We start from the raw sequence: 16,678 nt of genomic DNA on the forward strand, positions 1-16,678 counted from the left end.
GATATCGTCTATGTAGACTATTACCCAGCGGTCCAGCATGTCTCTGAATACATCGTTAATGAATGACTGAAAAACCGAAGGACTGTTGGCTAATCCGAAGGGCATTACGCAGTACTCGTAGTGGCCAGAAGACGTGGAGAAGGCCGTTTTCCATTCGTCGCCCTCATGGATCCTGATTAGATTATAGGCTGAGCGGAGGTCAAGTTTGGTAAAGTACGTTGCCTGACGTAACTGTTCTAAGGCGGCTGGAACCAAGGGTAGTGGGTACCTGAATTTCACAGTGATGTCGTTGAGCCCACGATAATCAATGCAAGGTCGGAGGGTACCATCCTTCTTTTTGACGAAAAAGAAGCCGGCTGCTGCAGGCGAGGTGGAAGGTCGAATGAAGCCCTTGGAAAGTTCCTCCTCTATGTAATTTTTCATGGCTTCTGATTCGGGTTGGGACAAGGGGAAAATTCTACCTTTGGGTGGTGCTGTTCCAGGGAGAAGTTCTATGGCACAGTCACTGGGTCTGTGTGGCGGTAGTTGAGTTGCTTTGGATTTGCTAAAAGCTTCAATTAGGTCGTGGTACTCTGCTGGTAGACCGGCGGCTTCGATGGGAGAATCATTGCAAGTAATGGTGTTCACAGAAATGCGTGAGGAAGCAGGAATGCATTGATGGTAGCAATCAGGACCCCATTGCCGGATCTCATTCCCCCTCCAGGAGATGTATGGGTCGTGTTGTCGTAGCCAGGGTAGTCCTAATATGAGCGGGTGATTTGGGGAAGGTATCACGTAGAATTTGAGAGTCTCTGAATGTTCTGGTCCGACTTGCATCTTGAGACCCTCCGTGAGAGCGGTGACTCTTCCCTCACCTAGGGGTCGGCCATCGAGCGCCTCAACTGCCAAATGAGAATTGCTGGGTGTTAATGTAAGGTGATGTTTCTCAGCAAAATCACGAGATAGAAAATTGCCAGCAGCCCCGGAGTCAATTAGTGCATTTACAGTAATTGGTTCTTGATTTATAGTTAATTGCACAGGTATTTTAATACAAGAAGCAGAATAATAGTGCTGAAAACCGGGGCTCACCGTCTTAGGACTTGATGCGCTGGGTCGAGTGGGGCATGAAGCTCTGAGGTGTCCTGTTTTCCCGCAATACAGACAGAGATGAAGCCGTATGCGGCGCTCCCGCTCCTCCGTGGTGAGTCGAGTGAAGCCGAGCTGCATGGGTTCCGAATGGGTATTAGGAGGTGATATACTGGGAAGGTTGAGTGTGTTGAATCGTGACGGACGGCGAGATCGAATCAAATTATCAATATGAATGGCCAGTTCGATAAACTCCCCCAAGCTTCTTCCCTCGTCACGACAGAACAGGCGTAATGGTCGGGGCAGGCGGCAATATACAGAGTCCAATAAACAAGCGGAAAGGTCGGAGCAGGCGGCAGAATCAAAAACGAAATAACAATCCAGATCAGGTAACCTTAAGACAAACAAGGAAAAACGCTCGGAATTGATCACCGTGGCAAATCAAGACTTCGCAAAGACTAACAGGAAACAGACCTCTTTATAGGAAGTGGGTGATAGGCTAAAGGTGAAAGGTCAGTCCTAGGCATGGGGCACATGGGAAACAGAGTCCGAATGGGATGGCTAGAACTCGGGTGATGGCTCCCTCTGGTGGTGCGGAAGAGACGATGCGGGAGCCTCATTTGTAACAACATCTTGGATGACAAGGGGATGAGTAAAATATCTGTACATTTTTGTCCAGCTAGCCATAGTACTGCTTGATGTCAAACACATATGCTACCACTCTTTCTACACTCTCAATAAAATTAACTTATTAATATATATAAAAATAAATATTTATTTTTAAAAAGCTGCCTCAGGATGACCTGTAGAAAAAACAAAGCAAATGAGCAGGTCATCCTGAAAAATAGGTCAGATTTTACTTAATCCCAAGACAACAGTTCCTATATGTGCTTCTACATTCACATTATTCACTTGTGCTTTTATCACTTGCTGAGGAACAATATACTTTTCAGTATTCTAACTGACAATTTAAATGCAAATTTGTGTTCCTATAAAAATGATGAGAACTTTTTCTTAGTGAGAAAGACATGGCAGTACAGAGTACAGAGCGCTACAGGTTACATGGAATGTGCTTTTAATTATTTACACTAATTAGCATCACAGGGATCAATCAAATGAAAGCAGTATTATCAAAATTCATCTTTGCAGAGGCGATGGTGCATCTGAAGTGGTATTTAGATGTATTGACACTATTGTTTATGCAGCTCAGTTGTAATGAATGCATCCACACTCCAATTACAATATAAATGTTACAAGTTTCATTTTTAAATTTTGAATATTTGTTCAAACTGGCCGACTTATTCATGTCATCAACATTATTCAACAAAAAAAAAAAAAAAAACAATTAAGAACTATTATTTTTAGTGAAACAGAGACAGTATAAAGTGACAATATGTGTGTGAAATTGTTTATTAGTTAAACATTTTGTTTCGAGATTCAGTTTTGTTAAACAGGAAAAATCTGAAATTACTCTTTTACAGGTGGGCATTTGGTTAGGAAGTCTTTACTGCCGATGCAAAATGAATAGTAATTCTCAGCCTTTTGCTATCTGCAAACTGTGGTTTGAGGTTAAAGGTCTGATGCTCCAGTGACATTTTCACATGAGGTTGGTAGAGACTATGTAACCTCAGAATGAGCAGTTCTGAAAGACAGGCAGTAGACAGTATGTACTTTCAGCCTACTTCTACACTGTCTTGTCTTTGACCCTGCCCACTGGAGAGTTTGGGAAAGAGAGAAGACCAATACAGGAACAAAAAATACTGTTTTTGTATTATATTAAGGGCTTAGAACTGGTACACCATTGATGCTTGCGAAAACAAAATGACGGCACAAAGGGTGGAAACGTGAAGATTAAGGGACAGTAATATTATAATAAGATCCCCTTCCTACTGTATGTCTTGGGGGGGAGGGAATTGTGAACTGCTTGTTTTTTCACATGCTTGCAGACAAGGCTTACCAAAACAGTTCCTGGATTGTCCTTTTTCACATTTTCTGGGTTGGTAGATGCAACAGGGACCCAATTACTTAAAAACAGAAAAAGTGATGTCCCCTTTAAAAAGGGTTTCCATTATGTTTTTGTCATATAGCACTTGAATGGTGAAGATTTTCCAGAAAATTGATTTTATTTAAACTACTTAATAAAATATATACAGTTGACTACCGAACAGGTGTGAGGCTAAAGCTTGATCTGTATCTGTGGTCACACATATATGTAAGCATTATAAGCAAGATAAGAATATATGAGACCACAAGGTAATGCAGTCACAGAGTATTATGGATACAATCAGTGGTAAACTATTGTCACTCCTCCCCTAAAACCTACGATTCTCCTCCCTTTTGGTGACTACTTTAACTGACAGGGTATATTACACCAGATCACAGCAATACATACATCGCTGCAGACCACAAGGCAAAAGAAGTAACAACTGAAATCCAATAATCAGAAGAATGGATCCCAGCCAATCTTTCAATCACCCTCCAGAAGCCTACAATTCATCTGAGAAAACAGTGATGTTGCAGCCTGTAGCACCACCTCCAGCATACCAGCACAATCCTGCTGGATATCCTCCCTCCTTTCCAAGCCAATCAGTCCCACAGGGGCCGTATCCAGGACAGTCCGTGGTCGCTGTGCAACCTGCAGTTTTTGTGACCGCTGCTCCACTGGCCAATCCAGTGCCAGATTACTTGGGCTACTCCATCTTCACAATGCTGTGCTGCTGTTTGCCTTTGGGCATTGCTGCGCTGGTTTTCTCCTGCTCTGTAAGTGCATTATTCCATGTGCTTTCCTTTACATGTATATGTATATATATATATATATATACACACACACACACACACACACACACACACACACATATAGTGTTCAGATGCAAAAGCCTCTAAATCCATCTGACGTATTTCTTAAAATTCCTAATCCTTCTGGCTACTTTGTATAGGTTTCTATGTAAGTAAGTACTGATACTTCTGATTGGGCTGAGGCTGGAATTTAGTGAGTTTGAAGTGAAAGTATTTGATGGACGTATACTATGTTTTACATCTGAATATTTCACATGCCATGCTCCACTGATAAATGTGTTGGTCCAGTTTTTTTGGTTTACAGATTAAGCATTTTAAGACTTAAAAAAAAAAAAAACTGTTTTACTATTTCAGTCTTTCTGCTTTAAAGTACCACGTTTAATTCAACATGTTAATTGCCGTTTCTTTGTAGCCTGTTTAATGAAATTTGTTTCTACATGATTTTGTGTAAGTTTAATCTCGTTTCTTAAGTGAAATCTCCTAAATCTCAGAGGAAATACTTTTATTGCACAACATGTCTGAGCATCAAAACTAATGTCAGAAGAGCGCATTCACAGCTACAGTATTAATGGAATATTTGTTTGCATTTGTAGTTTTCCAATTAAATTTACTTATGCATTTAAGCATGAATAATTACAAAGAATTGAGTTTGTCCCCTCTTTTGAGAAAATTCCCCATCTGCCATTAGCTCAAAGAAACTCAGAATTAAAACAGAAGTGGTTGACATTGTGTTTCACAATTGTTTCCACAGACTCGAGATGCTAACTACTCAGGACGCAGAGAATTAGCTGAGAGGAACTCCAAAACTGCGCGCACCCTGAATCATGTTGGTGTTGGTGTTGGCCTCATTTCCCTTGTAGCGTTTATTATCTATTATGTTATGGTACTTAACGAAATCAACAAAATGACATCACAGTATCAATACAGGTACTGAGCTGTCATGGTTGGATGCAGATTATACAAACAAATTTGATTCTCTTAATTTTAAATGTCATTTGCTTAATGTGTCTATATTCACAATTAAAACATGCTGTAAAGGCTGATTATTAGTGGTTTAAAACAATACAAGCTTGACCAGTTAAAATCCTGTACTTATTTTTGTTTTTGTGTATTATAGAATTACATTTGTTTATTACAGAATTGTTTATTATAGAATTGCATAACAAAAATATATTCCCATGCATGAGCCTCATTTGTAGAAAACTGTAAGTCTAACCAGCTGACTCGAGTTTTTACCACATGAAAAGGTGCATCTGAACAACTACATGCTACTTTACGAGAAATGAACTTTAAGAGAAAAGCATGACAACCATAAATACCACAAAGACAGGGGGTTCCCGGTGATCAACATAAGTGAAACTGCTCAATAATAGATCAATAATTGCTCAACAATAATTTTATCTCAAAATAAGACTTCTGAATAATTTTGGTCTGTAATGTAAACATGGACCATTAATATATACTGTAGTAAATTTTAAACAGTAAAGAGCTGTCATTCTTGTTTTGTAAAGACACTTTATAAAAGAAAATATTTTATAATGCTACTTGTCCTTTGGTCATTGTTTTATGACAACGTGTGCTTGTTGGGTGACAACCCGACAAAAGAGCTCTCATAAAAGGAGTAGAAATTGTTTATTACATTAGAACATCTGTGGCTCCAAGATTATTTAATGACATAAACGTTCCTTGAGACACCGCTGGCAGCTTTATTCATAAAACATATGTACCATCTACCAAAAATATTTGAGGGTGTTTAAAAAAAAAAGCATGTTTTATCAGAGATCAAAAATACATAAAGCAGCTGGGTTCGGAGCTTTAGAGCTTCAGTTGTGTACATTGAGGGTAAACATATTTCTTAAAAGGGAACTGACTGCTTCTCTTTGAGGTGAAGTGGAGGATAGGAAAACAGGACTTTGTTTTCTATCCCACTTTACACTACAGGCTGGTTTGTAACAGACTTTTTTTATTTTGCAAAAGCTAAAATCACAATCAGATCTATATAATGACTAGAAAACTCACTGCATTTTAAACTGCCATTAGGTGGTGAAGCCATCGGAAGCGTTTGATTTACCATATTGCTATTCTCCTACAGTGGGAGAGAGCTCAATGCAATGCAACTGAAAATGCATGCTAGAAAAAACACATGTGCTGCAAATACTCCCAATGCAACCAAATACAGAAACGCACTGCAAATAGCACAAACCACAATGGAAATGCTTCAAGGCGACCGCAACATGTTGTGACAGTAAGTTAGCAAGCTACGGTTAACTGTGTATTTTGTCATCTTATTTCACAGCCAAAACTGATATCTGGGCCCTAAAGGCCTATATAGGCTATATCCAGGTGGCATGGGTTCCATAAGGGTTCCATATGGGCATGGGCTAAAAATGGGTCTCGTGTATGAAAATATGGGACCTTCCTGGGATGCATGTGGGCAAAATGGTTTCACACTTAAAATACATCTTTGTACCTTTAAACTTTTTGAAATGCTTACATTTGGTTAATTGTCACTTTTTAACACACAATATGGATCTGATTGAACTACTTTTTAAATTAAAATTGTAATGTTAATTTTTTAATTATCACATGTATTTGTTTTCTTTTATTGTTTAGCAGGGACAATCACAAATTCCAAAATTCTTACATGGGACCTACATGTTCAACATGATCTCTCTGACTGACAGTACCTTCCCTTGACAAAGTAGTCCTGCTGCATTACATTTTTTGTTCCTAACTTCCTCATATAAGATGATATCATATTATCATGCCATTGACACTTGTTTAAAAAAAGAAGACATTTAAAATATAAAATATTTAAAATACTCAAACTGAAGGAATTAGAGGCGGGAGCAGTGTTGCCAGGGTTGCAGTTATTCCCCCACAATTGGGGAATTTTGAAAATGCAGTCAGGGGAAAAGTATACAGTTGTGGGGCGCAGTTTCTTGGGCTACTTTCATAACATGCTATGTCCGCCAAAATATTTTTCGTTGCCAATGAAAAAATTAAAACTGGCTTGTTTCTTAATGGCCATTGATCTCAGAAAGAATACCTGGCAACCCAAGAACCACGGTACGCAGTGTTGCTACATTAACACTGTTGCTGTGGGTTGTTTTCATGTCCGTGGGTTGAAGTGACTCCAATAACGTAATATTTTTCCCCTGAGATGCTAATTTTACCAGGGGACAAACCCCACCCACCCCCCTTCCTGAGTGTAAGGGTCTTAAAGTCCCCATGAGAATCAAAATTGAAGCTTTTTGGCTTTTAGTATAAATATGTTAGCTTTGATGTTATCTGTAAGGTAGTGTACTCCAAAACAATGACAAAATTTGCATGTAGAAGATATAATCATTCAAAACTTACAGTCTCTGACTTCTGCCAATATGAATGAAAGAAGAAGTCCACTTCCAAAACAAAGATTCACATATAATGTACTCCTTGTACCCCCTTGTCATCTGAGATGTTCATGTCTTTCTTTCTTCAGTCGTAAAGGAAATTATGTTTTTTGAGGAAAACATTTCAGCATTTTCTCAATATAATGGACTTCTATAGTGCCCCAATTTTGAACTTCCAAAATGCAGTTTAAATGCGGCTTCAAATGATCCCAGCCGAGAAATAATGGTCTTATCTAACGATTGGTTATTTTCATAAAAATAATACAGTTAATATACTTTTTATTGCCAAACGCTCGTCTTGTCTTACTCTGCCTGGACATTTTGGAAGTTCAAAATCAGGGCACCATATCAGTCCAATATATGGAGAAAAATGCTGAAATGTTTTTCTCAAAAAACAATTTCTTTACGACTGAAAAAAGAAAGACATGAACATCTTGGATGGCAAGGGGGTGAGCACATTATATGTGAATCTTTGTTTTGGAAGTGGACTTCTCCTTTAAAGATTTTGATGACAAAATCCTGCATTTGAGGCTTTTCATCAAACTCTCTGTCCAATATAGGGAACAGAGGATAGGAAATGATTTAGACAGTGTAAATGTGCAATCTGTTGGGGTGAATAAAGTCTGGTTTCGCTTTGTGTCACACAAACCACTGCGGCACGCTCTCAGCCTGCTCCGGTCCAGAGAGACGATAGCATGGAGCGGATCATATGCGTGACTATGGGCAGACCACAAAATGTATCAGACACATTTGAATTCTACAAAGAGTGCTATTTTATATATGGATAATGAAATATGGATGAAATTGTGGCTGTCCTACGCTGTCAAACCCGGCTTTACGCAGATCAACAGCTCTGGCCCATGCTGATAAGTGAAACGCTAACTATTTAAAAAAGGGGGCGTGATTGCTGGGTATGTCCCACCCTGTTTTCCTGTTTCAGTTGTTCAGTTGAAATTACATCAACAAAAATAATAACGTGTTTCCAAGCACTTCGGTGTTTAAAGCAAATCTGAAAATAGACACTGAATTAATCTGAATGAAACAAAAATAAACACTTAATTTAACTCACTTATTTAACTGAATAACTTCTTGTCCTGTTTGCCAATGAGATTTTCAGAGGGAAACGCCCAGCTGTGTTTTTGTTAATCCAATTGGCTGTAGTCCCACTTGATGTCAAACAGATACTTCTCTTATGTTTCAAAACCATGTGACTATCAGTGTTTAAGTACTGATGTTTGTTTTTCATCCTGTCGTTTTCCACCCCAAGAACACACTGCACATGAATTGGATTGACAAACAAACTACCAATAATTTTCTTGGGTCTTTTTTTACTTATCTATTAAAAGTTGCCTCAGTATGACCTGTACTTAAAATTGTCCATTTCAATATGGATAGTGTGAGTCAGAGAAAAACCTGAAAATACCACCATGAGAAATGTCTTAAAAAACATAGGTAACATCTTGTCAGAAAGGAAATACATGTTAGGTTGTGCAGCCACCATGACTAACCAGTGACCCTAACTTTAAAACAACACAAATATAGGCTACCATGACTAGCTGGTAGCTTGTGCTTTTATGAGGAACAATACACTTTTCAATATAACTGTTATCAGTCAAATAAAAGCAGTTTCAACTAAATCCGTTTTGTCAGGGAGTCACAGCTTTACTACCAATGCAAACTGAGTAACACTCAACCTGCAAAATAGTTTGCAAATAGTGGTTTAAGGTTAGAGGTCTGCTGTCCCAGAAATATTTTTGCATGAGGTTGGTAGAGGTTAACCTCAGAATGAGTACTTTTGAAAATCAGAAGTGGTAGACAGTATGTTTCAAATTTACTTTCAGTGCCAGCTTTTCCTCCAGAGATCAACAAGCAGAAAGAGAATTCCAGGCTTACAGTAGCCTACTTATGTTTATCTACTTTGGATATCTTAAACGGGCAAACAAAATGGATTTTTAAGGGTTCAAAATTTTTTTTTTACATTTAAAAAAAAAAAAAAACAACTTTTGCAAACTAGTCCTAGGATTTTAGTCCAACTGACCAAGAACCCAACTGACCACAACACTGATGTAAGAGCCCAATCTGAGGTCGCAAGAGAAAAATTGCAGAGCTTAGCCACTTGGAGGCGCTATAAGACGGAAAAACATTAAAAATGGCTATAACTATGCAACCATTTGTCCTACAAACATAAAAATCGCTGTGCACAGTCATGATCCAAAGTGCCACAGTTGTCTATAAGGAGAAAAAAAAAGCCACTGATGAAGTTTGAGCATCTATTAGACAAGGTTAACGGAGGCTGATTGGAACAAAACACGGTGGGCCTGTTTGACTCATGGCCCCAAAGGTCTGTGAGAAATTTTAAAGAAATCGGCCACTGGGCCATTTTTCAGTGGAGTAAACGATTGGAATTCGAGTTTTGATGGTGCCCCGAGTTTGAACTTCCAAAATGCAGTTCGCATGCGGCTTCAAACGATCCCAAATGCGGATGTAAAATTTTGAATGTCAAACACTCGTCTTGTCTTACTCTGCGTACTCTTACTCTGTGTATTCTGGATCAAGACTCTGGTCGTATTTTCTCCCTCTACTTCAAAATCGCCCTATATCGCTGTTTTACCTTTTTTGTTAAAGGTGTTTGATCTTCTTTGCATGTTCACTTTGCAAAGACTGGGTCGGTACTTTTGCAGCGATGTAGAATGATTTTAAAATGATTTTTGAAATTGAAGGAGGATATACGATCTGAGTTTTTCGACATACCGATGGGGCACTATAACAGTCCATTATATGGAGAAAAATCCTGAAATGTTTTCCTCAAAAAAATAAATTTCTTTACGACTGAAGAAAGAAAGACATGAACATCTTGGATGACAAGGGGGTGAGTACATTTGTAAACTGTTGTTCTGGAAATGGACTTCTCCTTTAAGGAGATCCGACTACAGCTGGCACTATAACAGTCCTAAACAACAACAACAACAAAAAAACCCATAATATTTCTATGGTAAATTTTCTGGATTTGCCAAAAATGCTTTTTTAGATTATTGATTTAGTTGGTTAAAGGCTTGCTAAAATTATTATGATTAAAAAGGTCATATTTTAGATATAACCGGTAATTTTCTAACCTGATTTTAACTCTTTGTTGGAAGACTTCAATGTAAACACCTGCTTCTATGATTGGCTAACATCTTTGCATATATAATGAGCATTACATGTGGATCTCTCTTAAAAAAATGAAATGCCAAAGATTCTCCATTAGGTTGATTTAACTTTATAACTGGAAAAAGGATACAGTTGACCAATGAACAGGTGAGAGGCTAAAGTCTGAGCTGTATCTGTAGTCACACAAATATGTCAGCATTATAAACACCATTTCTTCTAAAGACAGGAAAGTTGAGTTTTAAAACCCATGTTGCGTTAAGACGTGTGATGCTGACAGTAGAAATGAGGACACTGATTAAAAAAGTAAAATTCACTGTCACAAGGTCCCAAAAATATGCATGGGTTTGGTGAGAATTCTCCTCCTGATATTTCATGTATCTCATTAGAGTGAATGTAAACCCAGAATAAGCTTCCTACAGTCACATAGTATGATGAAAACAGTGTTAAAGTTCTTGTCACTTCTCCCCTACACCCTACAACTCACCTCCCATTTGCTGGCTACCTTCATCAGAACGGAAAAGACCAAACCAGAGTACAGCAATACATACATCTCTGCAAAGCACAAGACAAAGGAAATTACAAACAAAATCCAATAATCAGAAGAATGGATCTCAGCCAGTCTTTCAATCAGCCTCCAGGAGCCTGCAATTCATCTGAAAAATCTGCGATGTTGCAGCCTGTAACAAAACCACCAGTATACCAGGACAATTTTGCTGGATACCCTGCTTTTTCAGGACAAACTATGGTCGCTGTGCAGCCTGCAGTTTTTGTGCCCACTGCTCCACTGGGCAATCCAATGCCACTGGCAGATCCACTGCCAGAGTACACATGGTACTCCATTTTCACCTTGCTCTGCTGCTGTTTACCTCTGGGCACTGCAGCACTGGTTTACTCCCTCTCCGTAAGTACTGATTCATGTGCTTTCCTTTTATTTATGGTGTATTTTTGAATATAGCACTGATGACTATTTAATTTCTTGTTTTTGATACAGCACTTAATTCTCCATCAGGTTTATTATCAGTTTTTTTATTATTATTATTTATTTATTTATTTATTTTGGCTTTTGGTAACTGTCAGTTGCAAATAAAGGTGTGGTGTCTCAAAAGCAACAGAGTTTATGAAAGTTTTAAAGGTTTTACAATTGTTTTCATAGACTTTCATTGACTTTCATAGACTTGTTTTCACAAGTGCCAACTACTCAGGACACCAAGAATTAGCAAGGAAGAACTCCAAAATGGCACGCAACCAGAATCATGTCTCCGTTGTTGTTGGCCTAATTCTCATTGTAGTGTTTGTTGTTGTCGAGTTAAAAGGGATGTAAGTTAGACAAGAATATCTCTGATTGAGCGATAGATGTTTTGTGTTGTTGGATGTAATAATGAACATAGTGGTCGTCATTTACTCCCGACATCTGAGCTGCTGAAGATGCAGTGGATTACATTTGTTTGTGAAGGGAATGCACTTTCCGATCTACATAAATGTGTCTATGTTCGTGCAAATCATTCGTGATCCAGCTTCACCTACAGCAGAAGTGAGTATAAGGGTTTTTTATGAATCTCTGCAATCACCTTTCCTAATAACGTGCGTTAGTGAGTTTAGCGGCTAAATGCGGCTAAAGTAAACATGCTCGTCACTCCACAGCGAGAAGAGAGGGGCGGGGCAGCCTCTACCACAACAGGATGATTTTTGCAGAGCTCATTTTGACAAGGTAAAAAGGGTGTTGTTTTACACAACCGTTGAGAATTTTTAACCAAAGTATATTATAGACTTCTATCTGTCTATCATCTGCCTACTCATATCCTCTCACGCTGTACAACCCACATATATGTGTGTGAAGACACCAACAGTTTAACAATGTGAAAAAGGCTAGGCATTGCTGGCTAGGTGTTGTACAGAAACTATTAACCCTTTGAGTTTGTACCACATGAAACAGTGCATCTACTAATTTATGAGAAATAAATTTGTTTTTTTCTTTTCTGTGTGGGATAAACTGTGGATTATTTTCATTGCTTTGGCACGAAATGCATTCAATGACTATCTTTCAAATTAATGTACATTCTTTTCTTACTCAGATGCTTAGATGTCTGAGCACCTACACAGGTGTTAGTCTTTCAGTTTCATCAAGAGGATTTAGGAATAATTTTGGTCTGTAATGTAAAGATGGACCTTTAATATATACTGCAGTGAATTCTAAACAGTAGAGAGCTGTCATTCTTGTTTTGTAAAGACATTTTACAGAAGAAAACATTGTATAATGCTACCTGTTAGTTTTTTTAGGTCATTGTTTTATGACTGTGTGATTGTTGGGTGACAATCTTTGCAAGTTACTTGTAATTCCACCAGGTGGTGCCTGCAGCTGGAGAAGTTACAGTAAAGTCAATCTATGCTAACAAGTTTGGCTCGCCTCACCCTAAAAAATCAGAAAGCATTTGCTAAATTCATACATGTAAATGTGAGAACATACAAATGATGTTGATAAATGTTTAAATGTTTAAAATATTGTTTTGGTCTCTTGTTTGGTTCTCCCAGTGTTTACATATAAGTAAAAGTGTACATAAAAATAATCAAAATGTGACATGATTTCTGGTTAGGGAGCATAGAGAGCATTGATACTCCCCGGTTTTCACAGAGGTTGCACAATGGCACTATTTAGGGAGCCCTGACTGCTGAACTAAGGAGTTAATTGAGACAAACCCACAGTCTCTGCAAAAGTTACATTTTTAGCCTGGTCTGCCTCAGCAAACCTAACAGCGCTAGTCAATGTCAAAATATTTGAGATGGCCTATTAAATTATGGTAGGCAAGGTCTTCCTTTTACACTGAAAGCGATGCAAAAATGCAAAGTAAATCACAGACGAATGGTGCTTTCAAACCAAACACCAAACTATGACGCCTGGGGCTTTTTTCTCTATCACACATTTTAGTAGTCATCATAAATTAAATAGCCAATCATTTGAAAGTAAAATTCATCTTGTGAAAACAGTTTTCCATTGTGTTACCAGGAAAATGGCACTTTTAAATGGTATTTCCCCTTAGTGGGTGGTGTCAGGTGTCATATTACAAAATGTATTACTGACTTTTACAATCAAAACTTCTTATAATCTTGAAAAAAAAAAAAACATATCGTCAGAAAAGGTCTGAGGTGGTTATTTTGTGATAGAAGTAATATTGACAGAGAAATTTAGACATTTGTGACAGGAAATGCATCAAAAAAAAAAAAAAAAGAAAAAAAAAATCAGTGGAGTTTGGTGGCCAGGTGGCTGTTTGTGGTATAACGCCCTAAATATTATTATTATTTTTTTAATATCAACTACAAATTTGGAACATAACTTATATAGACATAAGACTTTATAACAAGTTTTTTTTTTTTTTTTTTCATAAATTATAACAATTTTATTTGGATAGTGCACTTTCACGTCTGTTCAAAAAAGGGGGTCAAATGAAAAAGACTCTTTAATCGCACTAAGCGTGAAAAGCCCCGTAAAGCTGAAAGATAGAGGTACGATTGAAATAGCAAAACCTTTAATAACAACTATTTTACGATAGAAATGTTAAACAACCTACGGTGATATCAAGTGATGCAAATTACTTAAATTACTTTAGAATTAATCTATAATTTAAAAAACAGGATGACTTACATAGTAAAAACTCTCGGATACCACAAGGCACATTGTGTGACGCAGAGAAAAACCTGTTGAGATGTACTACCACCATGACAAATGTGTTAAAAACATAGGTAACACTTCTAGAGAAAGGAAATAAATGAGAGGCAGGACTAACCCATAACCGCACAATCCTAAAACAACACAAGTATACCATGAGTATTGTAGTGTCAGTACAAAAAAAGGACTAAGCCACCGTACATTATGGTGTAGTCATACTAAACCATAATATAATATAATTAAACTCAAATATAATAGAAATATCAACATATATATATATATCAACATACTTTTTTTTGTGCAGTGGCACTGTTACATTAAAACCATAATTAAAATATCAGTGTTTTAATAAAACCCATAAACGTAATCACTTTTCTCAGGCTAAAGAAAGCCTGTTCACGCTGTCTCAACCTGCACCCGTGAAAAAACCCACAGGAGAAAACCCACAACACAAGCTTCAAATGAGCAAGGCACTCTTTGAAAACCACCACTGTCATGCAAAAACTCATAAATGGCCACCAGCTCATTAAAGGCAGACCAGCAGTAAATTTTCATCACCTCACAAATTATTGCAAATGCAGTTGAAAATCACCCTAAAAAGACAAAAATCACATAAGAATGAAGTTGCTCATGAGACTTGCTTGACTAAACATATAAACTTAGCCTCCCCCAGTAAGTCATCCTGAGCAGTAGATCAACCTAATTTAACACTCGCTGAAGAGTAATTTAAAAGAGTTCAAATTGTTCATTATTAATAGACAGACAGATAGACAACAGTTCCTGTATCTAATTATACATCCACATTATTCACTCCTGTAGAACAATATACTTCTCAGTATCTTAAGTGACAATTTAAATAGTTACTAGCTTTAAATAGACAATGCTTTATTACCCTTGCAAACTTTATGGTAACACTTGATCTTTTGCTGCAGATTGTGGTTTGAAGTTAGAGGTCTGATGTTTCAGAAATAAGTGCTTGCATGAGATACATAGAGACATTGTGACCTCACGCAAACATCTTCATAGACCGAAAAGCAGAGAAAGAATGTCAGGGTTCATCCATCTACTACTTTGTCACAATCATTTACACTGGATATCTTAAGTCACTACAGTTGTGGCTGAAATATAATTTAGCAAACACATTTGATGTTATCATTTTAAGTGTGGAGATCAAATTGTTGTCATGTGTTAATTTATAGGCCTAGTGAGGAATGATTTGACCAAAAGCCTTTTAATGTTTTTAAGAAGTTGTTTCTCATTTAATTAAGAGTGCCTTTTCTTCTATAATACAGATAGGTTGAGTTTATAACTCATGTCGTAATGGGTAAATGTAATGCAATGCAGACAAAAGAGATGAGGTTAAAAGATTACAAAGAAGACTACCTGATATTTCATGTATTTCATCAAAGTAAACGTAAAAACAAATTAGTGCTTGCAGTTGCATGCTGTAATGGAAATGGTGGTAAAGTTCTTGTCACCCCTCCAACCCACAACTCACCACCCATTTGCTGGCTATCAGCACAGAAAAAACCAAACCAGAATACAGCAATACACACGTCCCTGCAGAACGCAAGTCAAACCGAAAATTACAATCAAAATCCAATAATCAGAAGAATGGATCCCAGCCAATCCGAGGTTGTTGTGCAGCCTACAGTTTTTGTGCCCACTGCTCCAGGGGCCAATCCAGTGCCAGATTACTTGGGCTACTCCATCTTCGCCATGCTGTGCTGCTGTTGTCCTCTGGGCCTTGCTGTGCTGATTTAATCCTGCTCTGTAAGTATTAGTCCTTTTGTAAATCGGCAGCACTGTATTACTGTCAGGAGTAGCATACCACTTAAATTGGTACCAATTCAATACAAACGTTTTGTAAATGATATAAAGATATTAGTCTCTCTGCAGTACAGTTCAACAATTGGTACTCATTATTATTAAGTATTACTGTTGACTAGCTACAAAAACAAAAATACTGACTCAGGGGTCAAGGATTTTTTCTACTGGCTCAGTGCTTTGTCAGAAAGAACAAGAATCACTGGACGGCCCATTCGTGAGTTCATTCTTGCCTGCTTGTTGGGGAAATCTTATTAAAGCCAAAAGATACAGACGATATTTTGTCAATATCCTACATGTTTGTGCCCCATTCATTGGTAACCATATAAACCTTCACTGTGCTATCTAGATATTCAGCTAAAATAAATGCTATTTTCAGTGTGTTAAATACACACAAATGTTTCTACACCAGATTTCCTTTCAGTGTGCCACTTCCATCAAATGTAAATGGAACATTTAATGTAGAACTAAGAAAATCCATCCACAAAGAGTGGACTTCACTCCCTCATTTGAGAACTTCCCTATCTGCCAATGACTAAAAGAAATGAGAACAAAAGTGACTGACATTATATGTTTCACAACTGTTATTACAGACTCGAGATGCCAACGACTCAGGACAGCGAGAGTTAGCAGAGAGGAACTCCAAAACGGCGCGCACCCTGAATCATGTCGGCCTTGGTGTTGGCATCTGTCTCATTGTGGTGATCATTATCAGCGAGATTGCGAAGAGTAGATAAAAGCTGTTAGAGATCTATCTATCTATCTATCTATCTATCTATCTATAAAT

At 37.7% G+C, this 16,678-nt stretch overlaps 1 protein-coding gene across 1 annotated transcript; it reads left to right on the top strand.

Moving 5' to 3' along the window:
• The first annotated feature begins 3,442 nt into the window (after positions 1–3,442).
• On the top strand, positions 3,443–5,462 carry LOC127178856 (synapse differentiation-inducing gene protein 1-like). Its single transcript, XM_051132017.1, has 2 exons — positions 3,443–3,825; positions 4,613–5,462. The coding sequence occupies exons 1-2, from the start codon at positions 3,514–3,516 to the stop codon at positions 4,793–4,795; spliced, it is 495 nt and encodes a 164-aa protein (XP_050987974.1). The 5' UTR covers positions 3,443–3,513; the 3' UTR covers positions 4,796–5,462.
• Positions 5,463–16,678: the final 11,216 nt, after the last annotated feature.

Source organism: Labeo rohita, chromosome 16 (assembly GCF_022985175.1).
Source record: "Labeo rohita strain BAU-BD-2019 chromosome 16, IGBB_LRoh.1.0, whole genome shotgun sequence".
NCBI lineage: Eukaryota > Metazoa > Chordata > Actinopteri > Cypriniformes > Cyprinidae > Labeo > Labeo rohita.

What these genes read in the sequence shown, in the direction of transcription:
- LOC127178856 (XM_051132017.1), top strand. Translation starts at nt 3,514, where the DNA reads ATGGATCCCAGCCAATCTTTCAATCACCCTCCAGAAGCCTACAATTCA. An exon ending in CGCTGGTTTTCTCCTGCTCT is followed by an intron (nt 3,826 to 4,612) that starts GTAAGTGCATTA and finishes TTGTTTCCACAG; the next exon opens with ACTCGAGATGCTAACTACTC.